The 12,716-nt window shown below is 44.0% G+C and overlaps 1 protein-coding gene across 1 annotated transcript; it reads right to left on the reverse strand.

Annotated features, from left to right (window-relative positions):
• Positions 1-1,466: 1,466 nt before the first annotated feature.
• On the reverse strand, positions 1,467-9,933 carry C6H19orf53 (chromosome 6 C19orf53 homolog). The gene is made up of 3 exons (XM_078857799.1): positions 9,742-9,933; positions 6,362-6,417; positions 1,467-4,050 (listed from the first exon to the last, which is right to left on the reverse strand). Exons 1-3 carry the CDS (start codon positions 9,842-9,844, stop codon positions 3,871-3,873), a joined length of 339 nt encoding a protein of 112 aa, XP_078713925.1. The 5' UTR covers positions 9,845-9,933; the 3' UTR covers positions 1,467-3,870.
• Between the last annotated feature and the right edge of the window lie 2,783 nt (positions 9,934-12,716).

Genomic DNA, 12,716 nt, shown 5'->3' on the forward strand with positions numbered 1-12,716 from the left:
CACTCTTTTCAATGTGAACACAAATGTCACGCAATAAAGATCCCCATATAGCCTTAACAGACCGTTGTAGCAAGTGCTATTAGCGAGCACCAATGAAGGCCGGCACGGCACACAAGGGGTTAGGTGACCAGCACTACGCCCACCTACGATTGTCTCCCCAGCGGCAATGTTTATACATTGCACCACTACTCATTGGGGCCGAGTCAACCTCGGGGAGGCTTAGGATCGGTTCAAATAATCGTCACTGGTGTTGGCCGTGAGTGGGAATCAAACTCAGGCCACCGGGTTGGTAGTGCAACGCGATAACCGCCGCACGACCGCTCCCCACACACGTTCACGCACACAAACATCACAAAAACAACAGGTTTTCATTAAGCTTATTTTAATAACTCAAACTAAGTTAGCAAAGCGTAAATATCAACGACAGTACACAAATTAAAAAACACAATCTAAAACCTAAAAATCATGTAAAATTTCAAGAGTTAAACTGAAAATGTAGTTTTGATGACAAAAACCCAAATTTGTAATTCAAGTGTTCTTTTCGAGTACGTGTAGGTTATTCTCCATACTCCCATTCCTCCAACAAAAATACTCAAAAATATATTAGCTAAACATCTCAAACAGCACCATTCTGAAAGTCTTGAGACTAAACGAGCCTTTCATAGGTAAACATTATCGAATGCTTGCAATGTTTTGTTTAACGTATATGGTTTTTGAGCAATGTTGTATTCGTCCTGCATTTGCGACAATTTCTGAATGTGGGTGAAACATTTCCTGGGTTTTTTGAACACTTTGGTATCTTATAAGGCTGACTTTATTTCACTTCAATACTTTCTCAACGCAACTAACGAGGCAGTTTCAACCTCCAGTATCTGATCTTATTAACTCTTGTTACGTTACTACATCAGCTGTATCGTTTAAAACAGCTGACATCACGTGTACCAAACTTGATAAAGCAGATTTGTAAGCAACCCAGCATTTAGGTTTGGTCTATCGATGCTCAACGTATCGTTACTGAAATCTTTCGATCCCCTCTATTGTCCATATCTTGCCTTGGCTTCTGCAGAATATGCGCTGTTACACTACAGGCAATCCAGAAAATGGCAGCCAAACTTCACACTGAGCAAGTCACCTCCAATCCAGAAATCCACCCACTGGCTCCCTGTCCATCTAAGTATTGCCTGCAAAATAATATTTCCAATATCCTTTATGGATTCATCTCCACCGCTTCTCATTACACGATCCTCCTCATCCCCCATTTATCCAGTAACCATCTCCTAATGCCATCAGTCCAACTTCACTCAAGGGGTGGGAGGCAGGGTTACTCCTCCTCTGCATCCCTGCCTGTAATTGTCCTCATCAGCGTTGCCAGCTCCCCCCCCCACCCCAACTTAAGACCTCCTTTAAATGAACACCTAACTTTGCACTCTGATTACGATTCACTATTACAACTGACTTCTGTGTAATTTTTAATACTGTAGAAACTCATCATCCCTCTCAATCTTTTTCTTTGGTGCCCTGCCTTAACGGCAGTGCCTTAGATGCAATAATTTCCATCCTATTCTCTGCCCTCTTCATTTCCACAAGACCCTTCCTTCGGCTTTTACAACATCCCAATCCTCAGCCTTTCTCATTATTTTCCCATCCACTCTTCCTTGTACAATATCCTTTATCAAAGCATCCCCTTGTAGAATGTCCTATCCAGTTCTTCTTCTGATGACTGCCATTATCATTATTTTGTTGATGCCATTAAAGATGTCTTCGTTGGTCTTCTCTTTCCAGCTCTCGCTCTCTCTACATCACTGATGAGCAACCCAGATGAGACAGTGGGACACACGAGTGGCCCTCCTTCACATCAGTGGGCCACAAGCTTCAAAACTTGCTTGCCCACTCATCATGCCGTCACACATCACCCGAGACACACTTGGACCAGGCCACCACGAGGGGCTCCACAGGTTGTAGGTTGCCCACCACTGGCTCTAGATCCTTCTCCACCTTATTCCATCCTTTCTCAGTCTTCAGATTTCCGCTCCAGACAAAGAAGCGCTCCGCACCTTCATCTCAACTATCTTCCTTTTTTAGTTTCACGGATTGTTCTTGCCAACTCTTTCTTTCTTGCCGATTACCTGATTCACAATATCAATCCTTGACCTTAATCGCACACATCCATTTTCCATGAGATATGCTCCCAAGCAACTGAATGTCTTCACCTGTTCTACCAGTTGTCCAGTAATCAGAATATTAATTCTTCCTCAACCTAAACCTTGTAGTAACCCCTCATCTTATTCAATAATAGTTTAAAAATTTCCACAAACGTTTCTACCCATTTTCACAACCTGTGTTGCACTGCTCTAAAGCGTTTTGATTAGATGTGGCGTTAAAAAGCGGTGCGAGTTTGATATTATATAATTCAAAATAAAAACTGCTATAACAACTGGGTTTCCAAACAAAATGCACGTTGATGCTTGCTGTATTTTACCGTCACCGTTAACCATCACCTCACATGGATCAATGGAGCGCCTCGTATGATAATAAGAGTGGGGGGCCATTTTGGAAACTGTCACCAAGCCAAATGAGTGCAGTATAGAGAAAGGAAGCACCTTGCTTCCTAAACACATCACGGATTTTTCTCCAGTTAGTGAGGCAGGCGCACATCTGACTGATCACTTGACAATATGAAATGAACCCATCAAGAAAAAAAAAATACCAGTTTGAAACGATAAACCAAAAAGGTTAACGGTTACAAGCCTGCAGACTGTGGCGGGTGGGCACATGCTGCTTCAGTTAGGTCGAGGGTGGCACACGGTAGGCACACTGAATAATCAACAAGGAAAATGCAACTGGGGCGTTTCAACACAAAGTGCTGGTCAACGCCCCGATGCTCGACACTGATCTAAGCTGGCATGCATAAAGCATTTCCCTTTTTGTTCACCGTGTGTTTTACACATTCATGCGCATTCAACACAAATTTAATCGATCCTTTAACGTGAGAAATGTAAACATACGTACGTACACACTCTCCAATAGAGCTCAAATGATATGTGATAACCCGTCACCTGCATGAGCACCCACAAACTGGGCAACAAGGTTATGCCATCAGTACAGGCAGTAGGCTTCTAACAAATTACCCGTGTTGACTTGTGTGTTCTCCTCTAGTACGCACCAGTTTTCTCTAGGCACTCCAATTTTCAGCCACGTGCCAAAACACTCCCAAAACATAAATGGCTTATCACGTTCGGCACCCTCTTGAAAATAAATCTTGCCTTAAGACTCAACGATGTTTGCTTGCAAGTTATCCAGACAACGTTCTAGTCCACTATCCTATCACAACGCCAAAGCTGTTTTTCCCCACCGCTGGCTGTTCACTTGCTTGGCGTGCACGAACACAAAGTGTACCACGGACAGTTTTAGGTCCGGATTTATGCCACACTTTTCCCATTTGGCAGCAGTTAGTTAGATGCCACTACTAATTCTGCATTCAGATGTTCGTTTTCAATTCCTGCCATTGGCTCAGTGTGGCCTGTGATGTGGATGCTTGCGAACGAAGACAATGTAAAAGACATGAGCCCTCAATACAATTGTGCATTATATAAAATGGACCATAAAAAAATTAAACGTGCCAGTGATCATCACGTGTATTTTTGTTGTAAACTTGCAACAAGGTAATGCTTTTACTGGCAGCAGTTCTGACGACACACACGTGAAGATATATGGACGGATTTGAGTTGGACCACAGAGCAACTTTTATACTTCAGTGTTAGTGACTGTCATTCGAAGATAATAAACACCTACGTCACAACAGCAATAAAAACAAAAAACATCAACTCAACCACTAATGGGGCACCATCAGGAAATCCGCCACGTTTACTTCTAAGCAGATTTAGTCTTTGCTGCCGGTCTGCCTCGCTTAGGGGCCGACTTGCCTGGCTTGGCTTGGCTCTGACCGCCCTGCGAGGCCTTAGTGGCCACTGCCTTCCCTCTTGATTTTCTGGCGCTTGCCTTGACGCTCAGCTCCTCCTCGATGCGGCCTCGTATGGCCACCTCCAGACGCTGAGACGCGCACAAGCACAACACAAGCGCACACGTGATTCATTTAACACCAGCAATGCTACGTGTTGTTCACCAGCCATGTCACTGGAGCTAAGTACAAAACTTAAGTGGTAAAAATGTAAGCTGTTGCCCGAGTAGGCATTTCTCACATGAAAGAAACTGGTCCAGTTACATCATGGGACCTCCTTTGCAGGTACCAAAATATGAGAATAGGTTTTCCCCTTTTTTCTAGCAACGAAACAGGTGTTAAGATGTCACAACACCAAACTGAAACCTTTTACAAGGAATCATGTCTGCATTAACCACAATACTTGTGGTCAGAATGCAAACAAAAAACATACTCTGATAATATATGCATTGTCTTTGAAACTGATTGATGTGGACCACTGATTGGTGTGGACCAATCAGTTTCAAAGACAATGCATATATTATCAGAGTATGTTTCTTGTTTGCATTCTGACCACAAGTATTGTGGTTAATGCAGACATAATTCCTTGTAAAAGGTTTCAATTTGGTTTTGTAACATCTTCACACTTGTTTTGTTGCCATAAAAAAGGGAAATCCTATTCTGAAACTGGTCCAGTGTAAACAAAGTGTAAACAAAAACATTTTGAAAACGTTTATCAATAACACTGCCTTAATAGGAAATATATAAACATGCATTCGCCAATGTTTTGGGTAATGGCTCTTTTTCATGTGCTATGATGAAGGGCCAATGCCTGAAACGTTGTCAAATATATATTTTCTTTTTAAGGCAGTATTAATGAAGAGCATGTTGAGTTTTTTGTCATTTGTGCTTGTGCATCACTGCCAACCCACTGTCACCAAAATAAGCTGTTCGGTGTATTTTGTCCAAACCATATGGTATGAAAAATAAGAGGTAGGAAAAGTGGTCTTGGGTATGACATGCCACTCGAAAGGATCATGGTTAATAATGTTGATGGGAGACAAGAGGACGACCACTGAGGAGATGGAGGGATGAAATGAGCTTGTGTGCAGGCGCTAAGGGGGATAGTTGCATGACAGAACCACGAGATGACGATGGCTTGGGGAGGATTAATCATGTAGATTAATCATGGCTCATCCTGATGACGATGATTCACATGTGATGAGCCAAAAACGACTGACCTCCCAAAATTCAAATTAGGTCAAAGAAGTTGTTATTCGTCTGCGATTTTGTTTTAGCTGTAGTGGTCCCTCTGGCGGAACTGCTTCATGTAAACGAGGCATGCGACGGACAGGTTTTGCTTTGCATAGCAATCTCGTGACCCCTTTGTGCAATAGAAAAAAACACAACAGAGCAACATTATTCACGTAAACCAGCCGAGATCCCATTGAGGTGATACGTACTGGGAATCTGTGACGCTAAGTAGGGTACAAATATTTTTTTGCTTGATTAAATAACAAAAACTGTTAAATATTCCAAATGTGTAAATTAACCATCTTACGATAAATCACCGTTCCTAAGAGATCAAGGAAAAACGTTATCAGCAGCGACCTATCTGTGAAACGCCCTTAGGCAACGGGCCATTACCCTAGCATTAGCTAAACACTTGATACATTTGTTCAAGTACAAGCCAATGTTTGTTCTAAGGCATGAAAGTGCTCTCGATCTGTGTTTGTCCACACAAGTGTTGTATTCATTAGGCATAATGCCCACTTGCCTTTTAAATTATAAATGAGCTCTGGCTGTACAAAGGTGAGACTGTAATCATAAAAATACAAGCACAAACATAGACAAGACACATTTGAACAGTCAGTCTGCCTTTTGAATGTGACTTGGCGTGGAAATTGTTATTCTCAAGTGTTTTTTTGTGGATTGTTACTGATTAAACACTTAAATATGGCTGATAAAAGGCAAAACACATTGGCAAGTGATATCTCTGCTGTTTCTACCGTCTATGCAAAAATAGGGTCCGATTTAGGACAATACGATCCAATTTACGATGGGGTTTCTAGGAATACATTGTTGTAAAAGTCTGGACTGCCAGTATATAGTTTACTGCCAGCAAGAAGATAACGCTGACTGAATCCCAGTGCATTTGATTCCTCAATTTATATAAATATGCTATTCTTTAAATGCTTAATATCTGTATCCAGCGACCAGTGGGAATGAATTGGTAAATCTAAACGATAAGTTTCACCGAGCATTAACGGTTTGGCACTGGAGGAGAAACAACTAAAGTGAAGTGACCATTTCTGAATGCGGTGCATGCTTATGAATGTGGGGTTCACACAATTAGCACAAACTGTAATTAAAATGTTAAAGAGCAACAGAGTTCCCTCCCTACAGACCCATTAAGCTGCTTACCTTCTTCAGCTTTTGGGACTCCACAACTTTAGCTTTCTTCGGGGCAATGACACGACCTATGCACGCATTCGCACACACACACAGAAGCACATCAAGAGGTTACAATGAAGCATAATTATACTCCAGACAAAAATGTGTCAACAGTCCGGTGGAGAAAATGAATGCATGTGCAAGTCGACTGAATTTTTACATCTGTTTTTCCAGGGAACAATGTGGAACTCTAGTTATACAGGGACAGTTGATAATTTAGACCTACTTTACAACTTGAGGCAGGTTTGCTAATTATTAAGCCTTGATATAAAAAGGTAAAGGTGCAGCCCAGCAATTACTTGCATAGGCCAATGTTGGCAGAAGGGCCTCCACTACAGGAAGCACAAGAGAGCCCCTCTGAAGGATATCTGGCCTACTCTTCCACACCAGTCAGACAGTGTAAAAGGTGAGAGTACCCACATTGCATCCCACCACACGTGACCTGCCGATCAGGTGGACAGAGGCCCGGAGGTTAAATAACTTGCCCCATTATTACAACTGCCCTGCCAGGAGTCTGATAGGAAGTCTGGATTAGATTGCAAGGACAGTGTACTAATCATCACACCACAGGCATCTCAGCTTTCATATGAACCTTGTGGCAGGATCCTGAATAAACTTAAGTCAAAATCGTAATTAATGTATTTATTTATGGCGACTCCGTCCCACCGCACACAAACGCCGCGACCCACCATAAATTAATACTCTCGTTCTTCACCAAGCACCGTCGCCAAAATTGCCAGTCATAAACAAAACTTTGAAACTTTAACTAGTGTATCGTGTAGAGCTCGTCGAGAGGAATAGATTGCCGTACCGTCCGCCTTCAACAGACATAAGATGACCTCGCAGCGCAGTTTATGCGATGGGGGCTTATGGGACCACGGAGTACCACAATGAGGTTCATATGACCAATAATAAATTTTCTTCTTACGCAACAATTTGAAACAAACTGATTAGCTAAAGCTAAGCAGCTGAATTAGTTGTGGTCTTTGTTCTCTGAAACCAAATCTGTCCTATTGGTTACTTACAGTCTATGTACTAGGAGCAAAATGTGTTCAGAACATGAATGCAGTCAATGAATGGCACCTCTTGACTGTCGTAATGAACAAAAGGAATTGGCGTGTGTCGTTACTCAACACGGTGTTGGGTGTTGTTCTCCACTGTGTGCATGAAGCACCGACATGACAGTTAAAAAGACAATTACCAACCACTTGCATAATCTGGATGGCCCCCTCGAGAAACAAAGTACCCATGGTGAGCGCACATTGAGAAGACGCAAATACACAAGGCTGCCCTGTCTCTCAACAGCTGACTTTCATTCGGGTTGTAAATGTCGTGTATTTACATTACTGGTAAGCATATACAATAAAACCCGGTAAAAATCGGTTACCTGTTTGCATCCACATTATTTATTTTACCTTTCAACTGAGAAAATTAGGGGCGTTTCCGTGGTGTCATGGTTAGCACAATCAACTATTCTACCGACAGGTCACGTGTTGGGATAAAGTGTGGGTAAGCCCACCTCTTCCAAGACGTACACGGTCAGCAAGGAAGAGTAGACCAAATATCACACTACAGGCTCCCTTCGAATGGCGTGAGTAAGCAATTGCAGAGCTGCATATTTACCTTTAAACTGAGAAACGAGGGCACATTTACCACGCGGTGACATAAGCCGCCGTGCCCTTTGTAGGCTGGCGCGTGCCAATCTTTACACTACTAACATTTCCCCTGAAATCGATGTCACCAGTTCCTGACGTTGTGAACCGGTAATTGATGAGTACAAACGGTTACCGGTTTACGGGTGCCGATAAACCTGAATGGTTCACGTTACGCCACCACACCTAGGGGAGGCACACAGGTGTGCCGAAATTTAATTTCATGACGAGTACCAACGAGAGGAAGTCCAATATTTTCTGGGGTTCAGTCGTTGTTCAAAGGGCGATCATAGCAAACATTACCATGCCAAGACTGTGCAAGAACTGTTAAGAGATCACCTTATGACGTCAGACTATAGCAAACAAATGACAGCAAAGGCCATCGAATTTACGACCACACCGAAGTCAACAATCTCCCCGTAGGACAAAAGAATGTTGGGGATGTTGTCGTTCACGACCTCGTATTTCAATGGAGGCCGTGGGTTCGATCCCGACCCTGATGTCTGCGGTATATTCGGAGATTGCGGTGTCTCTACTCGTGGTCTCGTGGATTTTCCTCCATGTCTTCCCGCTTTTCCCTCCACATTTAGAAACGCGCGTTTAAACTATTTGGTTGCTATAAAATACCACATCACGAGCCATTTAGTGGGCTTTTTCCTGGTAAAAATTTTTTTTTAAGTTTCGTTTGATTTCTATACTATTAAGTGACGTTTACCTTTCCTATATTTTGCACCCATATCGTGTATTTCTATTGTTTATTATTGTAAGGTTCTGACCCGCCCCTCTTGGACATGTCCAGAAATATTCTTATTCTGAGCAATGGTTTGGCCAGCACCAGGATCGGCCACCTTTGTCTCCCCTGTGCTGATCTTCGCACACAAACACAATGCACCACCAAATAGCGAATCATTTCAGACCGAGTCGGGGAGACCCAGGGCAGGTTGAGACAATGAGACCTTTCGCCGTCGTGGCCGCGAATAGAATTCGGGTGGACGCAAGGTTTGTGGCGCAGTGCGCTAACCACTGCACCACCGCTCTCCCGTACAATGTCTCACGATTTCATCTTAACACACACGGGGGGGGGGGGGGGGCAGCCTTATTGAGGCTCAATGAGCCCCAATGGCCATTGTAAGGGCCACTGTGTGATTGGCTTTGTAAGCCCCATGATGACTGCGAGAGGGGGGGGCGAGGCTTTTATATTTTCTCTCTCAAAACAACGACACAGCTTTAACATAATCTTAGTGCAATTGCTGTTAGCGAACACCTATTCCATATCTATATACTGCACACACGATTAACGCAAGCGGACCTCTTAACTGCGGCTCATTGAGAAGACTGCGCACGTGTTAAGGGGGCAGAGGAACGACGTGGATAGCGTACAATTGTCGAGACATCTTACCGACAAATTAAAGTTACCGGGCTGGGTCAAAGCACCCAGCACCAGCCCCAGAACGAACCCACGTGGAGGGCACAAACGCACGTGGGTGGCCCCGCCACCGCGGAGACGGAGCGAATTTAAATTCACGTGCGAAACGAGCGTGATACCGACAGGCCTCCATCTAGCAGTGGATGGACAATGGCTCGCTGCTGACGCTGATGATGACGATTATGTGGAGGAGCCTAAGGATCGCACGACGCCATCCCAACAACAACAACGACGACGACTGCGGTTCGACCGCCAAATCATCCGTCGCCCACCTCCCTTCTTGGGACTTTTGGCCTTTGCGGGCTGCGCCGACTTCTGCTTCTTGCCCGTGGCTGCACGCGCCTTCGCCTTCAGCTTCAGGTTGCCCTGCGCCATCGCGACCCTCACAGTCGGCGGAGCGGGAAGAGGACGAGGACGACGACGACACGGAGCCTGGATCGATTCCCGCGACTGCGAATCGGGTGGTTAATGAACGATGTCGATTCGATTCCGCGATTCGCACCCCCGCACCCCCCAGTAACGTTAAGCAGCCCGTGGGCTGTGGAATCGAGTGGTTTGTCGATTCCTCGAGAAGCGATCCACGCGTTTGTTGCCATTACAGAGGGGTTTTTTCCCTCTGACCTCGAGAAATACGGCGGATTTATATTTTTTTAAGGGGATTTTTGTTTTGTTTCTTGATGTGGGTTTACAAGGGGGGGGGGGGGGGGGGGGGGGGCAGACCTGTAGCACTCTGCATTTAGCTCAAAAATAGTTAATATTCTCAGGAGGTGGCTGGAAAGAGACATGCGACGGTGGTTTGGTGATGCCGTCATCCAGCAGTGGATTGCTCATGGTGGATACTGAACATATATACTGGATTTACATTTGCCGGAAGTTGTGATGATGCGTGCAAGCGATTACTACTGCCTTGCTTCACTGAGCCACAAAGAGTCCCAACACTTTCAGTTGGTGTGTGTCATATTGAAAACTTTACAAATGGAAATGAAAAACACCATTTCCGCCGGACAATCAGTCGGTCTGGCTCGCTGTGGCCCTCTCGATGCCGCAATTGTTCGCCGATTTAGATGTGGAAATGTCCCCCCAAATAGAGTGTCGAGATTCCTCATTGGTGGGCAGCCACGGTGCCGCCATTTTGTTTTAAAATGGCCGCTGGAAGGGGCCCTCCCACAAAATGAGAGAGGGGCAGGTTGAGGGTCACCTTGTCCATTCTACAAGGGCTGGTGGGAGATCACAAAACAGCTACAAGTTTTTGGCACAAATATAATTGAGTTACCCTTACAACTGGAGAAAGCTGCAATTTGCTCTTTTGGGGCCCTTCAGTTTGGTCTTCCAAAATGGGGAGGGAGGGTAAGTTAACTATAAGGGCTACTTAGGGCAGTGAGCATTTGCGTACAAATACAGCAAAGTCGATACTCGAAACCAGAACATTTAAAAATTTGAATATTTTTGTATTCAAACAAAACTTTTTTTTATTTTACCAGGTAAAGCCCACTGAGCTGTATTTCTCTTTTTTTGAGAAAAACGACCCGGCCACGAATGATAGCCCAACGAAGTGGCTTTTCATGTGGAAATGTACAGCACATAAATACTTAGTGCAAACGCATGATTCTAAATGTGGAGGGAAAACCCAGAGAAAATCCATGTGACCACGGGGAGAGAGACATGGAAACTCCGTATATACAGGCGTCAGAGTCGTTGATCGAATCCACGACCTTTATACCAAGTGATGGAGATAACATCTCGCCACCACGGCTCCCTGTTAGGGCTCCCCAGAATAGGAGGGGATGAGTTAGCTGACACTTCTAGAAAATTTAGAGCTGAAATTTACAACAAAAAAAGTCGAGCCAATACAACGAGAATACACTAAAACTTTCAATTTTCGAATTTTATTGGGCCCCCAAAATACACATTGTAATGTTGGGTTAAAATAATGATCGCTGGATATGATTCCGGCGGGATTTAACAGTACATCACTCAAAAAGATGTGTAATGGGTATTACAGAAAGAATAACATGTATATATTTAAAATGAAAAACTTTTTTAAAAGCTGATGAATAAAAAATAAAATGTTCATGCAATAGATCTTCCAAATGGCAATCCAACTGCCAGTTCAGCTGACAGTTGTATCCATCTTCCTATGCATTGCCAAAATATTTTCTGTGATCAGGGTAACTCGGTTAACACTTTTCAGTGTCATAGAATTCATAATCAGCGTTTTTGGGTTAGATCGCGTTATTTATAAATTTGTCGAAACCCTCCACCACCCGACACGGCCAATCAGCAAAAAAAGTGTCACGTTGACAAAAAGACAAATAGTTCACTACTTTAGCCCACCGGTGTGTTGAATTGTGAAACCACAACATTTACAATTTTTGAGTACGACGTTTCGCTGGTAATTGCATCCAGCATCATCGGGCAATTCGCCAGAATGGTGAGGCTCTGCTCTTGCTCCCGGTCTTGCTGGATGCAATTACCAGCAAAACGTCGTACTAAACCCTCCACCACCGTGTCGGGTGGTGAAGGATTACGACACATTTATAAATAACGCAATCTAAACCCAAAAACGTTTATTATGAATAATATTGGTTGCGAAAGCCAACGTGTTTAACTGTCATATAGAACTTGAACCAGTTAAGATGTTTAAGTGCTTTACTGTTCTAGAATAATGCAACGGCCCTTGGATTGCTAAGAAGTAATATAGTGTATTATAAAATTGCTTGATTTTCAGGGGGTGCTGCAGAGTACTACTCTAGTGCATTGGTGGCCCATACACCAAGCACTCTGATCCATTCTGGGGTATCCCAACAGGCTCCGCGAACATCAAATGCTAGTGGGATATATTGGTAGATGCTATTATGTTCTTTAATGTTTGAATTCCTAGTCTCGGATTTTTTTTTGCCATCAGCTGTAAAGAAAATAGTTTTATCCTCATATTAATGTTTTGATTTCTCCTGAGATCTGCATGAAGTGTTTACGATCCACCCATGGAATGCGATGTATGTGTAGCGACATATATTGGGTCACTACTGCGTCTAGCGAGAGTCACTGACAGGAGAGTGGAATTGTGTGTGTGAGAGCTTCTCTCAAATACAAGTGTATGTTATGGCATGGAAGGGGACTCTCGGGGGCAAGGTCCCGGGTGGCTGTCAGGGAGAGACAGTCGAGGACGTGACAGTATAGAGCAGGGGTCGGCAACCTACGGCTCCGGAGCCGCATGCGGCTCTTTACGGGCTGCTTCTTGACAATA

Source organism: Lampetra fluviatilis, chromosome 6 (assembly GCF_964198595.1).
Source record: "Lampetra fluviatilis chromosome 6, kcLamFluv1.1, whole genome shotgun sequence".
In the NCBI taxonomy this organism is placed as follows: Eukaryota; Metazoa; Chordata; class Hyperoartia; order Petromyzontiformes; family Petromyzontidae; genus Lampetra; species Lampetra fluviatilis.

Excerpts from the sequence above, each read along its gene's own strand:
- C6H19orf53 (XM_078857799.1), bottom strand. The coding sequence starts at position 9,844 with ATGGCGCAGGGCAACCTGAAGCTGAAGGCGAAGGCGCGTGCAGCCACG. Across the intron at positions 6,418-9,741 it reads CAAAAGTCCCAAGAAGGGAG|GTCGTGTCATTGCCCCGAAG; the intron begins GTGGGCGACGGA and ends ATGCGTGCATAG. Across the intron at positions 4,051-6,361 it reads AGTCCCAAAAGCTGAAGAAG|CGTCTGGAGGTGGCCATACG; the intron begins GTAAGCAGCTTA and ends TGCGCGTCTCAG.